At 39.1% G+C, this 25,587-nt stretch overlaps 1 protein-coding gene across 8 annotated transcripts in view; it reads left to right on the forward strand.

Annotated features, from left to right (window-relative positions):
- The window catches only part of Epb41l5 (erythrocyte membrane protein band 4.1 like 5), a 110,869-nt gene that overhangs the window by 29,927 nt on the left and 55,355 nt on the right, over nucleotides 1-25,587 (forward strand). For 7 of the 8 annotated variants that reach the window (XM_050124454.1, XM_050124452.1, XM_050124450.1 and 4 more), the window contains 9 exons: nucleotides 3,475-3,595; nucleotides 3,729-3,816; nucleotides 4,701-4,789; nucleotides 5,579-5,648; nucleotides 10,098-10,267; nucleotides 11,859-11,965; nucleotides 13,315-13,342; nucleotides 20,263-20,302; nucleotides 20,674-20,789. In XM_050124454.1, coding sequence (XP_049980411.1) covers nucleotides 3,475-3,595; nucleotides 3,729-3,816; nucleotides 4,701-4,789; nucleotides 5,579-5,648; nucleotides 10,098-10,267; nucleotides 11,859-11,965; nucleotides 13,315-13,342; nucleotides 20,263-20,302; nucleotides 20,674-20,789 — 829 coding nt within the window. Of the gene's footprint in view, nucleotides 1-3,474; nucleotides 3,596-3,728; nucleotides 3,817-4,700; nucleotides 4,790-5,578; nucleotides 5,649-10,097; nucleotides 10,268-11,858; nucleotides 11,966-13,314; nucleotides 13,343-20,262; nucleotides 20,303-20,673; nucleotides 20,790-23,774; nucleotides 24,500-25,587 lie in introns of those variants that run through there. The other variant, XM_050124457.1, reaches the window with a different exon arrangement.

Here is a 25,587-nt window from a genome sequence, read left to right on the forward strand (position 1 = left end):
AAAAAAAAAATCAAGGGCACTTGTGGAAGCTGTTCAAAAGCTTAAAAGTAATATGAGTTAGCTACAGGACACCAGGACGTGGGGAACAGTCTCAGGACACCAGGACATGGGAACAGCCACAGAAGGGGCTAGAACACATGGGGAGCAGTACATCAAATTTACTGGGTCTTCTGCTAAAATACTTTTCATTTTTAAAAAGTTTGTTTTCTGCCAGGCAGAGGTGGCGCTGCCTTTAATCCCGGCACTTGGGAGGCAGAGGCAGGTGAATCTCAGTGAGTTTGAGGCCAACTTGGTCTACAGAGTGATTTCCAAGACTGTTACACAGAGAAAATCAAAGGAAAAATAATTATTATTTTTCATTGGCTTTTCCTCTCAATTCTTTGCTCTTTTAATTTTCTTTTTTTAAATGTTTAAAACTTTATTTTTATCTTATATGCATTTTATTTTATATGCATTCATGTCTGTGTGGGAGTATCAGATCCACTGGAACTAGAGTCACACACAGTTGCCTTGTGGGTGCTGGAATCAAACCCACAAGAACACTCAGTGCTCTTAACCACGGAGCCATCTCTCTGGCCCAGCCCATTCTTTTTTTTTTTTTTTTTAATTTAAGTATCTAGGTATTTTGTCTGTTGTTATGTCTGTGCACCGTGTGTGTGCCTGGTGCCCATGAGGGCAAAAGTAGACATTGGTTCCCTGAAACTAGAGTTAGAGACAGTTTTAAACCGCCATGTAGGTGCTGGGAATCAAACCCAGGCCCCCTGGGAGAGCAGTTGGTGCTCCCAACTAATGAGCTCCTGCTCTCTTTCCATCTGTAGAACTTTGAGACAGTTTGCAGCCCACCTGCTAACTGAATAAATGTTGAGACTGGGCCCTAAGCTGATTCTTTTCCATAAAGAGAACATGGTGACACAAGAGTAAATTACCATGGTTGTTCACAGCTGGCTTTCTTCATGCCTGAAAATGATTTCGTGAGGAACCCAAATATACGTAAACAAGATCAGTCCAGTGTACATTGAAAAGTGCCTGCTGGTCACGTTGAAGTATTTTTTTAATAAATGAGGTTAGTGGGAAACTTACCCAAATACTTCTGTATAAGTATTTTCCCCAAAAGTGAACATTTTAAAGGAAATCTGTAATTTGAGTCTCCCTGTTCACCCATTAAAAGAAAACGTTTTTCTGGAATATCTCACTGTATACTATAATTAGAGTTATATTTAATGATGCTCAGGACTTTAGATTTTTGCCCTCTTAGTGGTTGTACATTTATTCTAAGATCAGCCATCTTTGTCACTGTGTAGATAATAAAACAATATGCACGTTTTGCAGTAAACCTAATAATTTTCCTTATTTTATATATTCATTATTAAAAAAGCATATTTTTCTGGTGACAGAAATTTTTACCTGCTTGATTTTTTTTTCACTGTTGTGATCTGTCTCCGAATTAAAACTTGTTTTCTGTCTATCTGCATAATGAAGGGGAGACTTTAGTTTGGAAATGCTCTCTGTATTCTATTTGTCCCTCGTTACAGCCAATGTGCTTAAAAGTGGGGTATGTATGGGGCTGGGGATTTCGCCTGCTAGGTGAGAGTTCCTGATCTGCAGATAGAGAGATACTAATCCCTTGTACCCATATGGAGATCTGGCAAAGGCTCTTAGAATTTTGTAGCTGACACAGGCAGATCCAAGAACTTGATGGCCATCTAAAATGGTGAGACACCTAGACTTAAGACAGTAAGTCAGAAAACCATCAGGGGAGACGCCTGCCATCCTCTTCTGACCTCTACATGCGCAGGCTTAGGTGTGTGTCCTCGAACACTCCAGTACATACCCGCCCCCCACACATACATACACACATAGGATTTATACTTTTTTTTATTTAGCACATTTGGCTCACTAGTGCTCGAAGCATTGGTCTAGAGGACATAGAAACTCCAAATGAGTGGTTACCATTGTTATACATTATGCTAAAATAATTTCTTCATGTATCTTTAAAAATTTTTTTAGTATTAATACTTTTGCAGCCAGGTAATGGTGGCAAACACCTTTAATCCCAGCTTTCGAGAGGCAGAGACAGGTGGATCTCTGTGGGTTCGAGGCCAGCCTAGTCTACAAGCGCTAGTTCCAGGACAGGCTCCAAATCTACACAGAGAAACCCTGTCTCAAAGAAAAAAAATACTTTTACATTCCAGACAAATACTGTAATACACTACAATGCTATATACTGTGCATCTTGAATAGTTTTCTTTTTTTAAATAGATAACAGTTAAACTGTCTTAAGAATTACAAGGTCAAAGATGTTTTTTTTACTCTGTGGAAATACAGAAATATATTTCCAAAAGCTAAGTATTGGTATATGAATAAATTAGGAAAAAGGTATAACTAAAAATACACCACCAACAATTGTGATTTATGTTGTCTTCTCTATTATCATGACAGAATATCATTACCAAGGCAACTTATAAAGGAAGCATTTAATTTGGCACTTAGAGTTACAGAAGGTTAGAGTCCTTGACTGTCATGGCAGGGAGCATGGGAACAGGCAGGCAGACATGGCGCTGGAGCAGTAGCTGCGAGCCTGCATCTGATCCACAAGTATGATGCAGAGAGGATGACTGGAAATGGTATGGGAATTTTAGACCTCAAAACCCAACCCCACTAACACACCTCCAACAAGGCCACCACCTAATCCTTCCCCAAAACTTCAACTCACTTTGGACCAAGCATTTAGCTGTAAGTGTATGGGAGCCATTCTCAGTGAAACCACTACATTTGTGTGTAGCTCAAATCCTAGATGGAAACTGGATTCTTGGAAGGAGTGGTCTAATCTTTATGAATGGCTGGCTGGTAGCTTAAGAAAGAATTTTACTAATCCTCTTATTCTTTGTTTACAAAATGTGTTTTTTAAAAAGGATTTTCGTACAGGTTTTTTCTGTGTAGCTCTGGCTGTCCTGGATCTTGCTGTGTAGACCAGGCTAGCCTTGAACTCAGAGATCCATCTGCCTCTGTCTCCAGTTGTTGCGCCTGCACTAACGGGATGGGACGTACATGAGTCAGGAGCTATGCTGGAGATTTAAAAACACAAACACACACAGAGACACGGGGACATGGGTCATCCTTGAAACAAGAATGCCAACTTTATTGTGCTCCAGGGAAGTTTATATTGGGATCCTTAACTGATAGCCACACCCCAGCTCTTGGGATTTCCAGTGTAAAACCCACCAGAATTCACTCCCCTGCCATCAGGAACTCATGAGGGTCTCGGGCTTAGAGCAGCTGCAAACACAGGAAAACAAGTTGTTTTGCTCAGTTCACTCCAGCAGGCAAAGGGTCTGAGGCAGGCAAAGAAATTCAAGGGGCCATGGGTCTGCACCCCCATCATGCAGTGCTGGGATTAAAGGTATGTTCCACCACTAGGATTTTCCAAGTATTTAGAATATTAACACAGCATAACTTTGTTAACTATATTTGTAGCTGAGCTTGGCGACTATGATCTTGCTGAACATAGTCCTGAACTTGTCTCCGAGTTCAGATTTGTGCCCATTCAGACCGAAGAGATGGAGCTGGCTATTTTTGAGAAATGGAAGGAATACAGGTAACTCATAATTTGATCATACTTTTTAAACATCACCACTCTCATTATTTTGTATTTATTTTCTTTTGTTTCTGTTTTTCACTAAAATCACTTTATGCTTATTGTGTTATAATTACTATATTTTAAATTTCAGAGGTCAGACACCAGCACAAGCTGAAACCAATTATCTGAATAAAGCCAAATGGCTAGAAATGTATGGAGTTGATATGCACGTGGTCAAGGTAAACTCTTTTTCTCCCTGGGGCTGGAGGGATCGCTCCAGTTAAGAGTGTGTGGTGTTCCTGTAGAGGTTCTGCTCTGGGTCCCAGCACCATGTGGAGCAACACACAAATACCTGAGATTCCAGCTCCACAGGATCTGATGCCCCCTGCTTGACCCTGTGTGTACATATACATGATTTTAAGATAATAAAAGTAAATCCTTTTTTTAAACATTAATTCCTTTGCAGTTTTAAATATAACTGTGAATTTTGTAGTGTGAGGGAAGGCATGAGTTTGTATAAAACACCTCTGAGTATTTTTTGATAAGTGGTATATAGGGAAAATATGGCTGAAATTAGATATTAAAAGACTAGAATCAACTGAGAGCGGTGGTGCACAACTTTGCTCTCAGCACTGGGAAGCAGAGGCAGGTGGATCTCTGTGAGTCTGAGGCCAGCCTGGTCTACAGAGTGAGTTCCAGGACAGCCAGGAATATGTAGAGAGACCCTGTCTCCAAAAACCAAAACAAAAGACTAAAATCTATAGAAAGATACATTATAAAAGAAGAGAAAACTAAAATTCTAGAAATGTATATGGATGCTTGTAAGATGTTTATTTTTAAGTTGAGAAAAACTTTACTAGCTTTTAAGGTCATCATTATTATTTGATGCTGTTTTATATCACTGAAGCTCACTATTGAGTAGACTTTGCTAAAATAGTTCAGTAAGCAAGGTTGATACTTTGTAGCTTGAAGAGGATTATTTTATTATTTACTGAAAACATCTTGAATATAAATATTAGCCTGTATATAATCTTTAATGAGAAAAATCACCAGTTGTGTGAAAACTTGAAACCTGTTTCTTGTGTACAAACAGAATACATTTTATATTCTCTCCTTAAATTAGGCTAGAGATGGGAATGACTATAGCTTGGGACTAACTCCAACAGGAGTCCTTGTGTTTGAAGGAGAAACCAAAATCGGCTTGTTTTTCTGGTAAGCAGTGTGGATATCAGAAGTCCTCTTGTTTTTAATGGGTCAGAGCACTTATATCATTAATAAAAACTGGCAATGGAATCCTCAGCAGTTTGCAGTGAAGTTGTGTTTGCTGTTCTGCTTACTCGTCTGCAGTCTCCCCAGAGCAGATCTCAGTTCTCCCCCAGCTCTGTGCCCAGTAGTGTCTCGGGGTCAGCGTGTGTCCGTATGAAATGGTCTCCCACGGTCCTGCTGTCAGGCTGGACTCCTGCTTCCCGGCCTGTTTCTGTACTCTGAGATGGTGCGCAGATTTCACAGCCCTAGAGCACTGAACTGGGAAAGTGTCTGCGTTGTTGCATTTTTGTCAGAACTAATGCAGCATTTGGCATGTGATACAGACACGAGCTAAAGGTGGCCCATGTTGTTGCTTTTGTAACATGCCAAGGCTGTTGGCTTGAAGCCTTTCTACCCATATCAAATTCAAACCCAGGTGTTACTGGTAAAATACAGTAGAAGACCCTAATCATGTATTTTCTTAAGTTTTTACTTAGGGTTACAGAATTCATTGTGTCACATTAGGGGTGTACAAAATACATGTGTTTCTTATTTCCTTCATATTTTTAATGTTATATGGGCAACATCAGTTTATTAGTTGGTTGCTTTTGAAGTATGTGTTTGCCTCCCTTTAAAGACTTTGATGGGCAGTGCTGGCTGCCTTAACCTTCTTATCAGTGTTCGGACATAAGGAGACATGTCTGATATAGAAAAGGATTGTCCCCTAATCTGGCTATTGCTCTTATATTATTACAGGCCCAAGATAACCAGATTGGATTTTAAGAAGAATAAATTAACTCTGGTGGTTGTGGAAGATGACGATCAGGTAGGAACTGTGCTGTGTTACTTATTTAACAGCATTTATACGGTAACAAGTGGGGATGGACCTCAGAACAGTAACTTAGCATTGCTTATACTTTGAAGTAAATTTCTTATTCAGGTCAGACCATCCTAAAATGTACCTTTGTGCCATTACTCTTAAAGATTATATAAAAGCTTATCATTTATTATTTCTTTGTTGGTAATGTATCTAAGTGTGCAAAGGTTACATTAGGTGACTCTCTTCCTTAATTCCTAATAAAAGAGCTAAAAGAACAAGCCAGCTGCCTTTTATTGGAACACTTTGGAGTCAGGGACAGGTGGATCTCTAAGTTCAAAACCACCCTGGTCTATATAGTGCTGGCAGTGAGACCTTGTCTCAAAGACACAAATAAAATAAAAAATCCACCTGGTGGTATTTTTTACAATAAAATGTGATTTGATATTTTTTGTTCAAAACCACCCTGGTCTATATAGTGCTGGCAGTGAGACTTTGTCTCAAAGACAAATAAAATTAAAAAATCCACCTGGTAGTATTTTTTACAATAAAATGTGACTTGATATTTTTTGTTAATTTTATTTTTTATTTAATTTCAATGTCCCATTTTAAAATGATTTTTATGTATTTCTCTTAGCTTTTTTATCATATTCGGGCATATTTTCATGTTCCCATTCCCCTTATATAAAATGTGATAAGCAGCAGGCAGCAGTCAAGTTCTATCATCTTTTCTGGAGTTTTGCAGGTATTTTATAAGCTCTTTCTGTTTTAAGTTTGACTTCTTTTAGTTGTTGGAGGACAGGTAAGTAGTGTGCTGCATTGTGATAGTAACATCCTTCCACTCCCCTGTAGTTCTTGAGGATATGGAGACCTGATTGAATATAGTGGCTAGCCAGAAGAGTGGATTGTAGCTTAAGGCGAGGCCCTTAGGTGGCTGCACTGTTTTCTCTTCAGTTTTTTAATATGAGCATTAGATAGGTCACTTTTATAAAACCATCTCTGAGTTTTGTGGTGTTAGATAAATGAAATGAGCTGGGCGGTGGTGGCGCATGCCTTTAATCCCAGCACCTGGGAGGCAGAGGCAGGCGGATCTCTGTGAGAGCTAGTTCCAATACAGGCTCCAAAACCACAGAAAAACCCTGTCTCGAAAAACCAAAAAAAAAAAAAAAAAAAAGATAAATGAAATGATACGTTACCAGAAAATGGGTTTATGGGAAGCACTGCTATTCAGCCAGTACACTTTGATATTCTTTTCTTGTTACAAGTAAACCTGTACACTTATTAAACAGAAAAGGAATTTTTGTTGCTGATATAGTATGTTGCTTTTTACTTCCCAGAATGAATAAGAAACATATTCTCAGGGGAATTCACGTGCAGTTGATTGTCCCATGGAGAAGTTATTTTAATAGTGTAGTGATTAGTGGGAATGTGGGAATATATGATCTTGGCCAGTCTGCAAACAGATAGACAGTTATGCTCATGACATCGTTTTCATAATTAAAATGATGCATAACCAAGAAAAATGGAATTGATGTGAAAGAACTTAATAATACAGTAAGTGGGTGTTATGGTACTAGTTTTGAATTTTCAAAAAGAAATTTGTATTTGAGAATTTCTTATCTGCATATGATGTGCTTTCAACAGCTTTACCCTCATTGCCTCCTCAGTAGTTCCCCCCCCCTTTTTCATTTGTTTTGACAGTATTTCAAACTACTGTGTCTGTTGTGTGTGGTGGCTTTAATTTTGGAAGATTTTGATTTTTTCTCCCTTGTTTATGTTTCCTGAGATGTATTTTATAAAACAAAAGTCCAAAAGATACAAAGGTTCCGAGTTCTAGTTTGTTTTGTTTTCAATGATATTTTAGATTTCTATTTTACTTAGTTCCTAGGAATTTACCTACCTTTGTATCTTGCTGAAGTTTGATGATTTTCAAACTTTCTGACCAGGGGCTGGAGAGATGGCTCAGTGGTTAAGAGCATTGCCTGCTCTCCAAAGGTCCTGAGTTCAATTCCCAGCAACCACATGGTGGCTCACAACCATCTGTAAAGAGGTCTGGCGCCCTCTTCTGGCCTTCAGACATACAGACAGAATATTGTATAATAAATAAATAAATAAATAAATAAATAAATATTTTTAAAAATGTATCTTAAAAAAATAATAATAATAAAAAAACTTTCTGACCAAAAATCCTACATTTTGGGCCAGTCAGATGGCTCAGTGGTTAAAGGCCTTGTTTGCAGACCTAATGACCTGAGTTTGATCTTTGGGACCCTTGTGATGGAAGGCAAAACTAACTCAAGTTATCCTCTGACCTCCGTGTGTGTGTGCCATGGCACACAGGCTAGTATACACACACACACACACACAAATTCAAGTTATCCTCTGGCCTCTGTGTGTGTGCCGTGGCACACAGGCTAATACACACACACACATGTTATCCTCTGACCTCTGTGTGCATGCCATGGCACACAGGCTAATACACACACACACACACACACGTTATCCTCTGACCTCTGTGTGCGTGCCATGGCACATAGGCTGGTACACACACAAGTTTGTTTGTCGGGTTTTTGTTTGTTTGGTTGGTTGGTTGGTTGGTTTTGTTTTTTGTTTGGTTGTTTGTTTTTTGCCCTGGAGCTCATTCAGAAACCAGGCTGGCCTCAAACTCAGAGATCCTCCTGCCTCTGCCTCCCAAGTGCAGGTTTAAAGACGTTCACCTCCATCGCCCTTGCTAAGCTTTTCCCCCCCTTTTACATCACATGGAGTTTATACCTCTAATGTCAGACCTTTAGAAGTAGAGGTAAAAGGAACAGGAGTTCAATGACTGCTTCAACTACAATGAGACTCTGTTTCAGAAAACAAATGCAAACAAGAAAACAAGTTCTCTACTCTCTAAACTGGAGGTGGAAAGCAACAAGTTGGTGGTAGTTACTTGGTTTTGAGGCCATGTGTCAGTTTGTTGCCCAGGCTTTTGTGATCACATTCATCCCCCATTCCTCATTTCCTCCCAGGTTGACTCCCTCCCTTTTTTCATAAGAAACTATCTCTCTGTTCAAATGTTCTGATCCTCTGGCTCTTACAGTACCTCCCCCTCCTGCAATGTTCCCTAAGCTCTAAACTGTAGGGGTTATAGTGTAAATATTTTAATTGGGGACTAACAGCCCATGGCCAATTTGGTCTCTCTCTGCCTTTTGACCAGATGTGTTTTTCTGTAATGGTATCTGTCTGCCTCCAAAAGCAGCTTCTTTGATGAGGGGTGAGCATCACATTTAATTGTGGATCTAAAGAAATGTATTTGGGATACAGTTTGAAAGTACACCGGTTTAGGAGTGTGGCTATAGTAGGTTCTCTAGATTCCATGGCCTCACCAGCCACAGGTAGTTGACCGAGTTTACAATGCCAGATTCCTTTTAGTAAGCAGACCTCAAGTTCATCAGTTAAGTGACTGTTGGCTGCTGCCCAGATCTGAGTGCCACTCATCATTGCCCCTTTGGGACTGAACGTCTTGCTGTGACCTGTAGGCATTAGTCAGGACTGCTCTCACTGCTTTTCTTCCTTAGCAAGCTTTTATGGCTCCTTTCAACACTATGAGAGTAGTTTAGTTGGTTTTTTTTTTTGGGGGGGGGGGTTTGTTTTTACTTTTAATTTTCGAGACAGGGTTCCTTTGTGCAGCTCTGGCTAATCCTGGAACTTGCTGTGTAGACCAGGCTGGCCTCAAACTGAGAGATTTGTCTGCCTCCTAAGTGCTGGAACTAAAGGTGTGCACTACCATACCCATCGTAGCACTTTTTTTTAATGGCCTCTGGACTTTTCATGAGTGTTGTATGTGACTGTCTATATGGAAGTATACATGGAGGTGCACATGTGTGTGCATGTTTATGGGACCAGATATTAGGTGTTGATTCCTTTCCACCCTGTTTTGCAACAGGGTCTCTACTAAGCCTGAAGCTCACCTATTTGACAAGACTGGTTGGCCAGCACCATAGTCGCCCACCCCCCAAAATTTCCGAGAACAAACTAGATGCTTTTTTATTTTTTTAAGGTTTATTTTATTTTTAATTATATGTAGTGGGTGGGTAGGTGGTTAGGCAGATGAACTTGGAGATGTGAGCTCTACTTGAGCTGGATTTAGAGACTGCTGTGAGCTGCCTGATGCAGGTGCTGGGAACCAAACAGATGTCCTGAAAAAGCAGTGCTCTTAACCACTGAGCCATGTCTCCTGAAACTTTACTATTTACTTTTCTGCATTGATTTATTTTGACACAAGGTCTCTGTTGTCTAGCTGGCCTGGCGCTTACTGTGTATGTAATGCTGGCCCTGACCTAGTGGCATTTTACCTGGTTACTAGGATTACGGGCATTTGCCACATGCTTGGCTGCCTTTTGGTATTGGTATAGTTGTATTTGTATTGCAGAAATAGGAGATGTGACTTAATAAACACCGCTTTGTCTTTTTTAGGGTAAAGAACAAGAGCACACCTTTGTCTTTAGACTGGATCATCCAAAGGCCTGCAAACACTTATGGAAATGTGCAGTGGAGCACCACGCCTTCTTCCGTCTCCGAGGACCTGTCCAAAAGAGTTCTCATCGATCGGGATTCATTCGACTAGGATCACGATTTAGATATAGGTTAATTCCCCTAAGTTTTGACATTACCCTCTCTTGCATACAGACCAGAAAAGTTAAAACTACACTGATTTTACTGAGACAGAAACAAAGACAGAGAAATAAAGTATGTAGCCAAAGATACTTATTGGCTAAAATTTTTAAAGAAGTAATGTTACTGTTAATAATTTTTTGACTAGACAAGAAATCAATTATTGATTTATATATTGACACATTTTGTATATACTATTCAGGCCACAATTTACATTTATTTAACAAGGTGGATTCTCCATCTGACAGGTTGTGTTCATACAGAAAATTGTATGGGGAATTAATATGAATAATACTGTATGTAGTGATGAGGCAAACAGGCCTGCTTTTCGTCCCACCCTGCTTCTGCACAGCTAGCTTTCCACCCGAAATAACAACACACAAACTATATTATTTTAAACACTGCTTGGTCCATTAGTTCCAGCCTCTTATCGGCTAATTCTCACATCTTGCTTTAACCCATATTTAGTAATCTGTGTAGCACCACAAGGTGGTGGTTTACCAGGAAAGATCCTAATCTGCGTCCATCTCGGGTCAGAGAATCATGGCCTCTGCCTCACTTCCCTTCTTCCCAGCATTCTGTTCTGTCTACTCCACCCACCTATATTCTGACCTATCAGGCCAAGCAGTTTCTTTATTAATTAACCAATGAAAGCAACATATAGAAAGAAGGCCCACCAACCACATGGTGGCTCACAACCATCTGTAATGGGGTCTGGTGCCCTCTTCTGGCCTGCAGGCATACAGACAAACAGAATATTGTATACATAATAAATAAATATTTACAAAACAAAAAATAAAACAAAAAAAAAAAAAAGAAGGCCCACCTACATCAACTGTAGGTCTCTAGAAACCCCAAAATCAATTGCTTTCACTGACTCCTTTGCCATGAATTTGAAACGCTTCAGTTCTTGTTACATTCAAGTAGCTGCTCAGGTTGAGTCTTGAGTGTGCCATTGGAATCAACTAAAGAAGGGATGGCCATGCCAGTAAGGTAGCAAGTCATGCACAGATTCTTAATATAATTTCTGTTCTACCCATGTCGGAAATGCTTAAGCCTTTTCTTCTTAGCTGGAAACCAAAGAAGTACAAGAGTAGTTTTTAAAAGCATTTCTAGAAAATTTTTTTTTGTGAAAATAATAGAAAAAGTAACTGGAGCTAGGGCTGAGTACATAGCCCATTGGTAGAGTGCTTGAAAGCATGTATAAGACCTGTAGTTCATTCCGTAGGACCACAGAAGGAGAATTAACTGGAAATCTTGTTCTGGATTACACATTTACATTGATACATGTGGATAGGAAATTAGAGAATGCATGGACATTCTCTCCTGATTTAATATGTTTGTAGGTGATATACATGCTTAGGGAGAAATCCTGTATTACTACTGTTACATAATTTACCAAAACCTGGATGATTAAAAAAAAATTGCAAAAGAGGAAAAGTCACAACTATTGGTAGTGGTTCCCTTTTGGATGCTTTGCAGGATTATCTAAGTGCAAACATCTTACTCCTCTGCCTGATTGCCTTAGATTGTCTTACTATTGACTTGCCTCATTTATTTTAGTGGAAAAACTGAATATCAGACCACAAAAACTAACAAAGCAAGAAGATCGACCTCCTTTGAAAGAAGGCCCAGCAAGCGATACTCCCGGCGGACCCTACAGATGAAAGGTAAATCCAGTCCTGTTCAAAGGCTTGTCCTTCTTTTCCAGTCTTCATGTTCTAGCACTCCTTGTGTGCTGGAGAGGACGCTGCTTGAGTCTTTAAGTCTTTTTAATTATTAAAACTGTTCCTGTATGAGCTTCATACGCTACATTATAATGACTTCTGTAATTAACTGAGATTAATTTTAATAGTAAGCACAGTTCAGTAGATGTTCCCAGTGGTATTTTTGTTTGCTTTAGAGCAGTATTTTCTCTCTTGTCTTTCAAATCTCATGATGAAATGCCACTCCAACCCCTTGATTCTTTTTTTTTTAATTTTAGCATGTAAAAAATACATTAAATTTTTTATTTGGGGGGGTTTCCATGCATGCACACATGTTTTATGAACCATGTCAGTGCCCTGGAACTGGAGTTGCAGGCAGTTGTGAGCTGCCATGTAAATGCTGAGACTTGAACCAGGTCCTTTGGCAGAGCAGCAAGTACTCTTAACTTCTGAGTCTTCTCTCTAGACTGGTGAGATAAAGGTACTTTATAAATGGTTTAGTGGATAAAGGAGCTTGCTGTCAAATCTGATTAACCTGTTTAGTCCCCAAGACCTATATAATGGGAAAAAAAAAACAGACTCCACAAAGTTATCCACTGACCTACACACACACACATACACACATCACGCACAGAGACACAGTAAAACAATATAAAAATGAGTAGATGATACTGTAATTACTGTTAAATTATCAATGTCTATCATACATAGACATTTACAAATTCATAAAATCATTTGCCACTTAAGATACTTCAACTCTGTAATGTAGCGTGAATTCTAATTGGTCTTAATAAATAAGACCCAGGGTCAGATATTAGGGGGTGAAAGCTAAGAGATCAGAGAAGCAGTGCAGCCAGCCAATAGAGAGACCTTTTACCTCTACGGACTCCTCAGACCCAAAGGGCGATCCTGTCCTCAGACTGCATCCTAGAGAGGTGACTCAACAGTTAAGAGAGTGTGCCTCTCTTGCAAAGGACCCAAATTTGGCTCCAGCACCCACATCAAGTGGCTCAAATGTACCCGTAACTTCAACGCAAAGGGTTCTGATGCTGTCTTCTGAGGACAGGGGACCTGTGCTCTTGTGCGCATAGCCAGCATAGCCACACTCTGGTCCACATGACAAAAGTGAAATCCTGGAGAAGAAAACATGTGCAGTGTTTTATTGAAAAATACAAGAGGCTGCTGCTGGCGATGCTGGTCTGCCCTGCAGCATGGCCTCTGTGTTTTCACAGTTAGTCATGGTTTTACTGTGAATAGTACAGCAATTTGTCACGCAGGGTGGACTAATAAGATGTTATCTTTTCTCTTGTCAGCAAGCACAACAAAACCTGAAGATCTTGGGTGAGTAATGCCTTGCAATGTAGGAACTGAGACAATTTACATATTTAGATAATTTATATAGTTGCTATCATTAATTAAACATATTTGTTGGAGACATTGCCGAATGTCAGTTTCATAGGTATCGGGAGGATAATAGGGAACAAAGAAACATCAGATAAAATTGACATTCAGAAAAATTTAGCTGCTTACAGAAGTAGAATGTTGTTCATATTGATAACATCAAAGAAGAAAGGTGGGTTTGCAGGGAAGCAATTTTATTCTAGATGGGATTGCACTTGATCATGGTATACAGTTCATGCTACCGTGTTACTGGATCTGGTTTCCTAGTATTTGTTGATTTCTGTGTCTGTATTCATCATAGGTATTGGTCTGTGCTTTACTTAGACTCTTTATCCAGTTTTAGTATGAGAGCAATTCATGACCTCACAGAATAAGTTGGTAAATAATCCTTCCTCTCCTATTTTTTGAGATTTTTGTAAGGAATTGATATGAATTTCCTTAACACTGATAGTATTTATTAAAACCATCTAGGGCTGGAGAGATGGCTTGGAGGTTAAGAGCACTGACTGTTCTTCCAGAGGTTCTGAGTTCAATTCCCAGCAACCACATGGTGGCTCACAGCCATCTGTAACGAGATCTGGTGCCTCTTCTGGCATGCAAGCATACATGGAAGGAATGTTGTATACATAATAAAAAACAGTCCCTTAAAAAGAGAGAGAGAGAGAGAGAGAGAGAGAGCGCACTTACTCTCTTCCCACTCCCCTCATCCTACTTAAAACTATCTAACTTGGATTTTCTCTAGGCCACTTTTTAAATTCTTAATTCAATCACCTTTTGTAGACATATTTTTTAACCTATCTTAATTCCTAGGAATGTAGTTTGTAGTTTTCCAGTCTTGTTTCTGTAAGACAATTATGCTCTACCTGATTCTTTCTAACTGATTTCTCGCTTTTTTCTTGGTCAGTCCAGCTGAGTATTTGTTAGTTTGTTAGCCTTTCGTTATTTCTTGCTCTATTATTTGTTCCTTCTTACTTAAGATTTAGCTTGCTCTGGCTACTTCTTCCTCTTCTTCTTGCTTTCCTTCTTGTTTTTTTGTTACCCAGAACCTCGTGGGTGCTAGCTGCACAAGTGCTCTACGACAGAGCTACATCCCCAAATGCTTCTTGGTTTTCTTGTTTTCTGTTTGTTTTTGAGACAGAGTCTCATTTTGCAGCCCTGGCTGACCTGGAACTCACTGTTTGCCTACCAGGCTGTTTCTTAGTTGTTTGAAACAAGCTCTTTAGACGCCCCACACTAGCCTTAAACTTGTGGTCTTTCTGCCTGACCTTCTAAGCCTTTAGAAGGCTGTACCACCACACCCAACTTCTTGTTCTCTCTGTATTATCTGAAGGTGTGGCTTGGTCATTTGAGACCTTTGTTTATTTTTCAAGTTTTTGAGACTGGGTCTCATTAGACGCCAAGCTTGCTGTGTACCCTGACTAAATGTGAACCTCTGATCCCGGGGCTTCAGCCTTTCTATACTGCCGGATTGGCTTGAACTAACCTCGGCTGGCGGAAGCGTCCGTCAACTTCCCCTTGAGCACTATTTAATTGCATTCTGTATCTCTTGGTATGTTTCATTTGCACTGTTTTGCTTCATCCCACATTGTGTTCTTTTTGTTGTTGTTTTTGTTTTTGCTTTTTTGAGACAGGGTTTCTCTGTGGCTTTGGTTCCTGTCCTGGAGCTAGCTCTGTAGACCAGGCTGGTCTCGAACTCACAGAGATCCACCTGCCTCTGCCTCCCGAGTGCTGGGATTAAAGGCGTGCGCCACCACCGCCCTCCCGACACCCCACATTGTTTTCTAACCCATGATTTCTCCTTAGAACTATTAGTTATTTAGGAATATATTGTTTAATTTCCCCATATGTGTGAATATTGTAAATCTATTTTTTGTTAGAAAGTGTATTGATTATTATTTCAGTCACTTTAAGTGTCCCTTTAAAAGATAATTATAATGGCTCCATTAATTTCAGCAGTATGTGTTAAAATGTTTTTCAAAAACAACTTCGGGCGGTGGTGGCACACGCCTTTAATCTCAGCATTCGGGTGGCAGAGGCAGGTGGATCTCTGTGAGTTCGAGTCCAGCCTGGTCTACAAGAGCTGGTTCCAGGACAGGAACCAAAGCTACAGAGAAACCCTGCCTCAAATAAATAAATAAATAAATAAATAAATAAATAAGGCGACTGTATATTGATGTCTTCCAGAATGCTTATTAAGCAATCAATCCCAGCACTTGGGAGGCAGAGTCCTGGATCTGGATGAGTCTGAGGCTAGCCTGGTCTACTCTTGCAAGACCTTGTCTCAAAAAAGACACAAAATAATAATTATAATAACTTATTTTTACTTTATAATTTATAAATTATATTGTAATTCTATGTGCTATAAATTTACATGTTATACAAATATAATAATTATTTTAATAAAACCAGCAAACAACCTTTGTGTGGGTTGTGGGTAGGTGTCAAATCTGTCTGAATTTGAAATTCTTCAAAGAGGCTTGTTATTTTCAGACTGAGTAGTCAACCATACCTTAAAAGAAATTTCTATTACATTTATTTATCTGTTTATTTAGTGTGTTTAAGTTTGTAGCAATGCATGTTTAGGGTGTAGTTGTGCGTTACCACAGTACCCATGTGGAGGTCAGAGCTGCACCGTGCGGGCTCTAGGGATGGCACTCCTGCAGACCTGAGTTTTCCTGTACAGTTTTCTTCACTTAGAACTGTTGGAGCCAGGTTGTGATTAGTGATCCATTACAGAAACGCTTTGCTGTTGTGAACAGGGACTCGTGATGCTGTTAAGACTAAAATGAATATGGAGTTATGGGGAGCCAGGGGTTTCTCTTGTAAAGCTTCAGATTAAAAAGAAAGTTTTATGCCTCTCTGGACTATCTGCTTTGGGTTGTTTGTTTTTCTTTTGAATTGTTTAGAAGCTGTACTTGCAAAGAAATTGGGAAGGAATATTAGCTCTTCGTGTTTTTTAATAGTGTTGTTCATTGATCATATCTTGCTTTCTTGAAACAGACTAGGACATGACATTTCACCCTAAAGGTATATCATGAAAGTAGTAGAAACAGAAAGAAAATATTTAAGCAGAGACATGATGGGAAACAATTAAGTTTTTATTTGTAAAGTTAAAGTCCCTTCTCTAAGGTGTTTTGAAATTCAGATTTTTAATCAAAACATAGTGAGTATAATAAACATGATCTCTTTTCTAGAATTGGAGTTAATTTCACTTTAATGGGTATATGTCACTGTCTCTTCATTAGTGATGCTTTTGACTTTAGAAGACCACAGAAATAGGCTACTTAAGAAATGATGGCCCCTTCAGGATCCATCGCTGATGCATGAGCTGTTGTGGGATGCTTTGCTCAGCCTTGATGCAGAGGGAGGGACTTGGTCCTGCCTCAACTTAATGTGCTAGACTCTGTTGACTCCCCATGGGAGGCCTTACCTTTTCAGAGGAGTGGTTGGGGGGTGGGTTGGGGGAGATAGGGGAACAAGGAGGAGGAGAGGGAGGGGGAACTGTGGTTGTTATATAAAATGAATAAAAAAAATTATTAAAAGAAAAGAAAGAAATGATGACCCTTTGGAGGGAGGAAAGAGAAGGGAGAAGTGATTATAATTATAATCCCAAAAGTTAAAAAAGGCTCACAGCTCCAAATAATCTGAGTTAGCCTGCAAGGATATATACACTTACATGTATTACTTACACACAGACACCTACACATAAATAAATCTTAATCTTAAAGTGTGTGTATGTATACATATATAGTAGTCTTTCAGAAGTTAAATGAAGAGACAGCTTGTTCCCCCTGAAGGTTACTAGGCACCTCTCTTTCATACAGTCTCAGGACACCTGACTTTGGACTGGCATGCATGCCCTTCACTCTTGACCTTGCCGTTCTGTTTCATGAATGGTTTTGCTCCAGTGAGCCATGGAGAACAGTGCCTTTTATAGTCTAACTATTTGACCTGAAACATTTCTCGACCTTTTACTTTGCTGCTTCATAAAATGTACCAGTTTGAATAGCATGTTTGTAAATTGCTCGTGTCGGTCTCTCCTGGTGAGTTTGAATTAAAAGTACAAACTTAGTACCTTTAAGAAAGGGTAGTGTTTTCAAGGATAGTTGATGTTCATGGTTACTAATACTGTGTTCTTTTTCTAAATGACGAGGCCTTGGTGTGCTGCATAAGCTAGCCCCATGATCTGAACTCAAGAGACTCTCCTTGAGCTTCCTTCTCACTGAGCACTGTGGGCAGGTGCTGTTGTACCTGGATGAAGGGCGAAAGCGAGCTATATGTGAGCAAAGGGGGCAGTTACTGCTTGTGGTCCTTTACAAAGCCCTTCTCTAAGATGCTCTGAATATATATTTCTGATCAAATTCACAAACCAGGTGAAATGAAGTCTAGCCAGCCAGAACATGGCAAACATGGCCTTGCCCTTCTCCCCAATTCCCTCTGCCTTGCTAAAAACTTCTAGATCACATTCTTGAAGCTAGCCATAAGGTCTGTCCCCTATTTGGTGCCTTTCTCTTTCTTAGACTGACTACCAAGGTCCAGCTATCAAAGTATTAAAATCCAGCAATCAGATGCCCTCTTTGGCTAAACTAATTAACATGCCCAATTAAAACTAAACACATCATTCTATCACAGGGTTCCCCTTCTGCTTTATAAACCACCATTTTCCTATGTGCCACGTCTGTCTCCCCATATCTAGAGGCAGTCCTATGTCATTGTCGTTGTCCTTGTCATGTCTCCCCCACCTGGGACAGATATCCCTTCCTCCTCTCCCTTGTTCCTTTTCCCCTCTCTGTCTCCTGTCTTTGTCTCTTATTCCCTGTCCTTTGTCCCTCTGGGGGTGGGGGGGGTGGGGCAAATAGGTCTCTTTAGTGCTGAGAACTTGGTCTTGGGATATCTTGTGCTGACACAGTTCCCTTCATCAGGGTTTTGAATTAACTTCGGTTGTCTCTTCATTGATGATGCTTTGTTTCTGTTTTTGGTACTAAACATCAAACTCAGGACCTCCTGGGTGCTAGATAAGCCTTCTACCAGTGAACTACATCCCAATCCCTACTTTTTAATTATTAAGAAATTATAAGAAAAATAATGGTTTTTACATTTCATATGATCTAAATAGGAAGTTTTGATTGACTTAATATGGCTAGTTATGAGAGATGCTTTTCTCAAGTTTAAATTGTTTTTGTTGTTACTGAAGTTATTCCTAGCTGAAAGAAATGTTTGAAAGTGACAAAAGAATCATAGACTCATTGAGGCTAACTTATGCTCCAGGTAGGCTTGAAGGGATTTAATGTGTAGACCAGGAAGTCACTTTCACCAGGATCTTACAGTCTGGGAAGAGCAAACATGACTCCTTAGAAAAAAGGGAAGAGGGAGCTGGGAATCAAATTTGGGTCTCTTGGAAATCCAGGACCCTTAATAGTCAATAATAAAGTAAAGTAATAATTGAGATTCAGTGGTTAAGACTGCTTGGCTGTTTTTCAGAGGACCCAATTTTGATTCTCAGTTCCCACATTGGGCAGCCCACAACTGCCTATAACCTCAGCCCCATGGGATCCAAGCCTTCTTTTGGGTCTTCGGGTACCCTATCCAGGTGTACACATGGATACACATACATAAATAAAAATAGAATGAATTGTTTTCTTTGTTTTTAAATGGGGGAGGGTGAGATAAAGGCATCTGCCCCAAAGCCTGATGTCCTGGGTACAGTTCTCAGGACCCGTATGTGGAAGGAGATAACCCCTGGCCGGTTTTCCTGACCTCCAAACATGTAGAAAGTAAAGGTTTAAAAAAAGAAAAAACTTTAAAAATTCTTGTTATTTTAAATAAAGGGTGTTTTGCAAATGTGTAATGTTTCTGATGAAGCTTAAATCCCATTACCATATTATCCATACTAACTAGAACAATTCTGTGTAAATTATATAAAACTGAATACTTTGAATATAGGTTGTAAGTGAAAGGAGAATATAGAATTATTAATTTGAAAAATTAAGAAAGCACATGCCTTTAATCCCAATACTTGGGAAGCAGAAGTAGGCAGATCTCTGTGAGTTCTAGGCCAGCCTGGTCTACAGACCAAGTTTCAGATCAGCCAGGACTATGTAATGAGACCTTGTCCCAAAAAAAAAAAAGAAAAGAAAATTGGAAAGAAATAATAACCTAGAATTTTGTATGTAGAGTATTTTAACCCTATAATGCTTTATTAGTGATAAAAGAAAAAATTATAGTTATACATATATAACATTAAAAAATAAAAGAATGTAAAATTACAGGTAAACTTTATGTATGTGTGTATACCTATGTCAGACTTACCAAATGACTCCACAATTCTGCTCTTGGATTTCATTGTCTCAATCAAAGCATGGATTAATACCTTGAAGACATCTAAGATATGTATTTACATGGGTGGATTTATAAACACAAGATGTCACTGATGTAGGTTCCATGGAAAGATTTCAAACTATGCAAACTATTTCAAGCTTTAACATACAAGTTAGATATGTATGACTTTGTTGAACTTATTTTACATACTTTTTAAATTTTTATTTTATGTGCATTGGTGTGGTTGTGTTAGATCCACTGGTACTGGAGTTACAGGCAGCTGTCATGTGGGTACTGGGAATTGAGCCCATGTCCTCCGGAAGAACAACCAGTGTTCCCAACCACTGAGCCATCTCTCCAGCCCCTTGACATACATTTTAAGGAAACAGTTTTATCAGTTCTGTTCTATTTGGGTCTTTATGTTTGTTTGTTTGGTTAGGTTTTTTAATTATATTGCTTTAATTTTAATTACATTGCTCTCTCCCTTTCTTCCCTCAGTCCTTTTATACAGGGTTTTTAATAGGTTTTTTCTTTCATTATAGTGTTCATGATACTTCAACCCAGAATAATGACTCCCAACAGGTAAGACAGTAGTAAGTTTCTAAAACACCAGAGCACATATTAACTGAATATTTGTAGTGTGTGATATTTTACAACGTTTATGCGTTTCTCACCTCCAACACTTGTCCTTGTTTTACTAAGATACTGCAAGTAAAACAGATGATTTGTAAACATTTTCTGTCTATAAATATGGGGTATCAGTACATTGTGAATGTTCATTTATTACCTAAAATTAGTGTATTAAAATTAAACATTTGATTACATTACATTTATGTCCTATATAGATGGCACTCCATTTTAATGTTGTATTTCTTGATGTTAATATTTCTATTTGTTAGATTTTGACCATACATATAGGCAAAACAAATGCATTTTATTATTTTTCCACCAAGGCTTGGGGTGTGAGGTCTCCTGTGCCTGTGATCCCTTCCTCAACTTCTGGTCCTGTGCTGGTGGAGATAGAGAATCTTCCACAGAATTCTGCAGCAAACCAACACGACAGGAAATGGTTTGTTAACTTCTTAAACCAAATATTGCTTGCACAATTGTATTCTAAACTTTTAAACTATAATCTTGAAGCACTTTAAATATGATTGAAAACAAATTATTCATATTTGTGAGCTGAAAAGGAACAGACTGAGCAGTCAGAGGGCTGGTGAGCGTTAGGTCTTGGATGAAGAAGGGGGGGATGGCTGTCTTAAAGGCAGAACATAAGACTGCCGACTTTCACTGATGTGATCTGGGAATGGCTAGTTAAAGTCTAAAAAAGAAGAAAGAAAAATATTCCAGTTTGGGGAGCTCGAGAAATAATTCAATGAAAGTAAAGCTATTTTTATAAAATGTAAACACACAGATATGAATACTTTGTGGCTTGTTGGATTTTACCAGGTGGGTTTGTGCTTTCCTAGAAAGCTGTGGCTTGGGGAGGGCTCCCTGGAAATCGTTTGGGCTGAGTGATACTATGGATATATTGTCTGTTCAAGCTTTGTATCTATTTATTGAATGCACTAGATGATTCATGAGATTTTTCTCTTTTTCTCTTGCTCTTAGTTTGTTAATACCTGAAACCTAATGAGTTTCTGTGGTGATCTCAAGGTTTGGGTCGGCTTTCTGTGCAGCCAGCTCTTCCTTCATGGTGATGGGTCAGCAGTGGTTGGTGGCTTTCTCTGTCTGTGCTATGTGCTCTTTCCACTGGTATCGTTGGCTTAACTAACCACAGGACGCTTTGCCTGTGATGGTTGGGTATGTTTTATTTCAGTTCCAGATAATTTGCAGTTAAAATTAAGGAGGATATATTCTCCCTTGTTTTGTCCATATATGTAGGGTATGATATAGGGAATATGATATAGGGTATTTAGGTATGTATTCATATGTGCATACCAAAAGAGTAACAAATGAGGGCTACATATGAACAATTTTATTCTTTAAGATATAAGTTTTGGGTTCTTGCTGAAGATAGCAGCTCAGCAGGCAGTTAAAATACATCTCTTTAATGTGCCACTGAGGCCGATGTCACACACACAGTGAGTAACCAGACTTCAACTGTCTTAATATATGCATGTCTTTCTTTAATACCAAGCAAGAATCTGATTAGTTTTCTTCCTGTGCTATGACGCTAGGTCTTTATTGAATTCCATTTTAATGAGTACATATTTAAGTCTGCTTAATTTGATTTGTTAGACATTACCAGTTCCTTTGGTGTAGCCTTTAGAGAGAATATTGGATTTCAGTTTCAAGAAAAATGAAAAAAATTGGAGCCATGTGCCCTCTTCCTTTCTCTGGTTGTGCTGACAGCTCCTTTGCTGAAATGGAGATGACCCTGAAAACCTGATGAGCTTCAGAGTACGTCAGCAGGGCCCGGAACTGACACCCATTGGTGTGTCTTATAGCTAGTGACTCTCCAGGCTTCTGTAAAGTGCGTCCTGCCTCCCATTCTTTGTGTCTGCATGCTTAGATTTCAGAGGCCATAAAGCAGTCCTCCTTTAGAAAGTGGTCACAAAGTCTGGAAACTGACTGGGTGCCAGGACAGCCTGTGGAACATCTTACTTCTAGCAGATGGTTCGGGGCCAGTTTAATTTAAGCCTATTTCCTGTTCAGGTCTTCAAATTTTTCCCCCTTGTATCTTAAATGAAACCATTAACTAGGTGAATGATTTAATGTCAGTAACTTAGGATTTGTTAAGATATTTCATATCACTTGAATACATGAATTGTTTATTAACAAAAAGCCCGATGACACTGCTTGCAAGGCTGAGACTAGAGAGAGGCTTTGTTGAGTCCAGGGATTTGAGTCCATCCTAGCAGCAAAGTAACCTTATCTCAAAACAAATAAAGCATGCCCATAATCCCGGTGTTTGAGAAGAGGGTGCAGGTACATCATGATTCCAGGCCAGCCTGGGCAGTGAGATAACCCAACCCTATCAAAAAACAAAAATGTATAGAACTTAGGAAAACTGGTGTCTGTAAACCAGAACACAAGCCAAATTTAATTTCTACATCAAGGGGTCATGAAGTTTGCTTATGAAGTCTGATGAGCAAGTTGCATTTCAGTGAAGGAAATAAAATTATACTTAGAGTTAAAAGTACACCTTCCATGTTTATTTTGAAAATTTCCTTTTTAGTTTTCCCAAGGAAAAATATTAAAAATTAAGTTAATATTTTATAGAATTTGAAAAACAATACTACTTTTTAAAAAAAATAGATTTTAGTTGCCTTTTGTATTTGAAACACTCATTTTCTGGTGTTGGTCATGTGAAGGATGTGCTCCCGTTGCACATCTCAAGAGTGTGGCAGGTGTTTTCTCTCTACTGGAGGACTGACTCGTGTGACTCCCTAGGCTACACACGCCCATGCCTGTGAACATCTGCATCTAAGTCGCCTGTGCTTGTGGCACTTCTGTGCTCTATCTGTGCCTGCTGCTTTCGGCTTGTGCTCCTATGAACTTTGATTACAGAAAGGACAATCATTATTGTTAATTTGGAGCACTGATATAAACTTGCTCAATGCCTAAGGGAAGGGCTTTTATTTTTAATGCTCCTGAATTTTATTTCCTGGATTATACTTTTTTAAAATCATGTAAATTTGAAGATCATTTTTATAATTGCCCTTTCCATATATGTCCTTGCCTTTCTGTAGAATTCTTTCTAATATTTGAATAAAGCTCACTTAGAATTTTTGTGCCACAAGAATTCCAAACATTTCTATGTTGGGAGTGTCCCAGCAACAGCAGGAACAGATAACAGAATGTTTTGCCCTCTTTGACTTTCCTTCACTAATTAATTCACTTAACTGATTCTAGTCTTTTCGTATTGGTGCTTTCCATTACATGATCCATGTAACTGTGTGGATTTCCCCTTCTGCTATTCTTGAATGTTAGCGTTGCATGGTAACTGCTCACCATAGTGGTGCATGTTGGTCACATGGCCTTTCTCCATTACACATCCGTGTTCTCTGTTCCTGTTGACTAACTGTACTCCCACTCCTCAACCATCTAGGCTCTCTGCTACCAGTGACTGCTGTCAGCGTGGTGGAAACCAGTGGAGCACAAGGGCCTTGCCCCCACCCCAGACTGCACATAGAAACTACACTGACTTTGTTCATGAGCACAATGTGAAGAATGCAGGAGCCCACCATGATGCTCATTTTTCTGGCCGTGCAGCCATGACCGAGATATGAGCTGTTACACCTTTTAGGCCATGGGACTCTGCCATCCAGGTTGATAATGTGTTTTGTGATGTTTATAGAGGATTGATTCCATTGGGAGCATTGGAGAGAATTTATTTCATACCGAGTCACTAGTTATACAGTGCTGTAATTGACTTCTGTGGAAGGGTAGGGGATCGGAAAGAGCTGTAAGCTGTCACTGGTGATGGCAGGCGTTAATACTGTGTTGAAAGGGGATGCGTACCACTGTGGCCTTGGGAAGGGTGTTCAGAATTTTAACATTTAACGCGTCACTCAGAGAATATCTTAGGATGTTGTGTTTATGGTAAACTGTCGGTTGTCATCCTCCCACATGTCATCTGAGTAGACAGAATTTAAGAAATAAGACGCAAGAAAGCACACCAAAAAGGAGCCATGATCAGTCATGGTGTCCCAGCCTTTTGTGGTGCTGTATTAATACCATTTTCACATACTGCATTCTAAAGTGACCCTTGCCTTAGTTTCCCTAAGTACCTGTGGTTGTAATAAAAATTTACTATACTTTATTTTTAATAAACATATTTTGTTACCACAGGTCTAGAAACTGCAATAACGGTCTGATTTGTGTAGAGATAAGACTGAATGGTTACACTACTAGCTAGTGGTTATACTAAATACAAAATGGAAAACTTTCTTTGCCTGTAACTTTTTTCTTTCTCATTGAAAATCCTTGACAAATCACTCAGGTATGTAACACCTTCCTAATCTGGCCTTACATAGCCTTAAAATAAAGTTCTGAAGTTAAAAGGATACCATTTTGAGATAAGTTGCATATATTCCACACTTTTAGTNAAAAGGAGCCATGATCAGTCATGGTGTCCCAGCCTTTTGTGGTGCCGTAGTAATACCGTTCTCACATACTGCATTCTAAAGTGACCCTTGCCTTAGTTTCCCTAAGTACCTGTGGTTGTAATAAAAATTTACTATACTTTATTTTTAATAAACATTTTGTTACCACAGGCCTAGAAACTGCAATAACAGTATGATTCATGTAGAGATAAGACTGAATGGTTACATTACTAGGTAGTGGTTATACCAAATACAAACGGAAAGCTTTCTTTGCCCGTAACTTTTTTCTTTCTCATTGAAAATCCTTGACAAATCACCCAGGTATGTAACACCTTCCTAATCTGGCCTTATATAGCCTTAAAATAAAGTTCTGAAGTCAAAAGGGTACCATTTTGAGAGGAGTTGCATATATTTCATACTTTTAGTCTTTTTTGAACCTTGCAGTGTAGTTAATTCAAGCTTTTTGGTTTAATTCATTGGAGGCAAACCAGGTGGTAGAATACATTTCTGATGATGGAGACACTACTGTAAAGAAGCAGTATTTCTTCTTACAGATATTTTAAATTTTGGAAAAGTTCCTGAAGTTTATGTAAGGAGAAATTTGAAGGTTTATTTTGAAAACTGTTGATACTTTGAACTAATGAAGCTTTTTAATAAACAGCCTATTGTTTACTGATCCTGCTTACCTCAGAGGTTGGCTTCGTCCTACTGGTTCTCCCTGCTGGGCAAGGAAGACAACTTCAGTAGGATTTGATAGTAGGTTCCTGATACAGATATAATGGGGTTTGTTGGTAGAAGACAAATGTATAAACCAAA

Source organism: Alexandromys fortis, unplaced genomic scaffold (assembly GCF_014885135.2).
Source record: "Alexandromys fortis isolate MF-2015 unplaced genomic scaffold, M_Fortis_MF-2015_v1.1 scaffold_232, whole genome shotgun sequence".
Classification (NCBI taxonomy): Eukaryota; Metazoa; Chordata; class Mammalia; order Rodentia; family Cricetidae; genus Alexandromys; species Alexandromys fortis.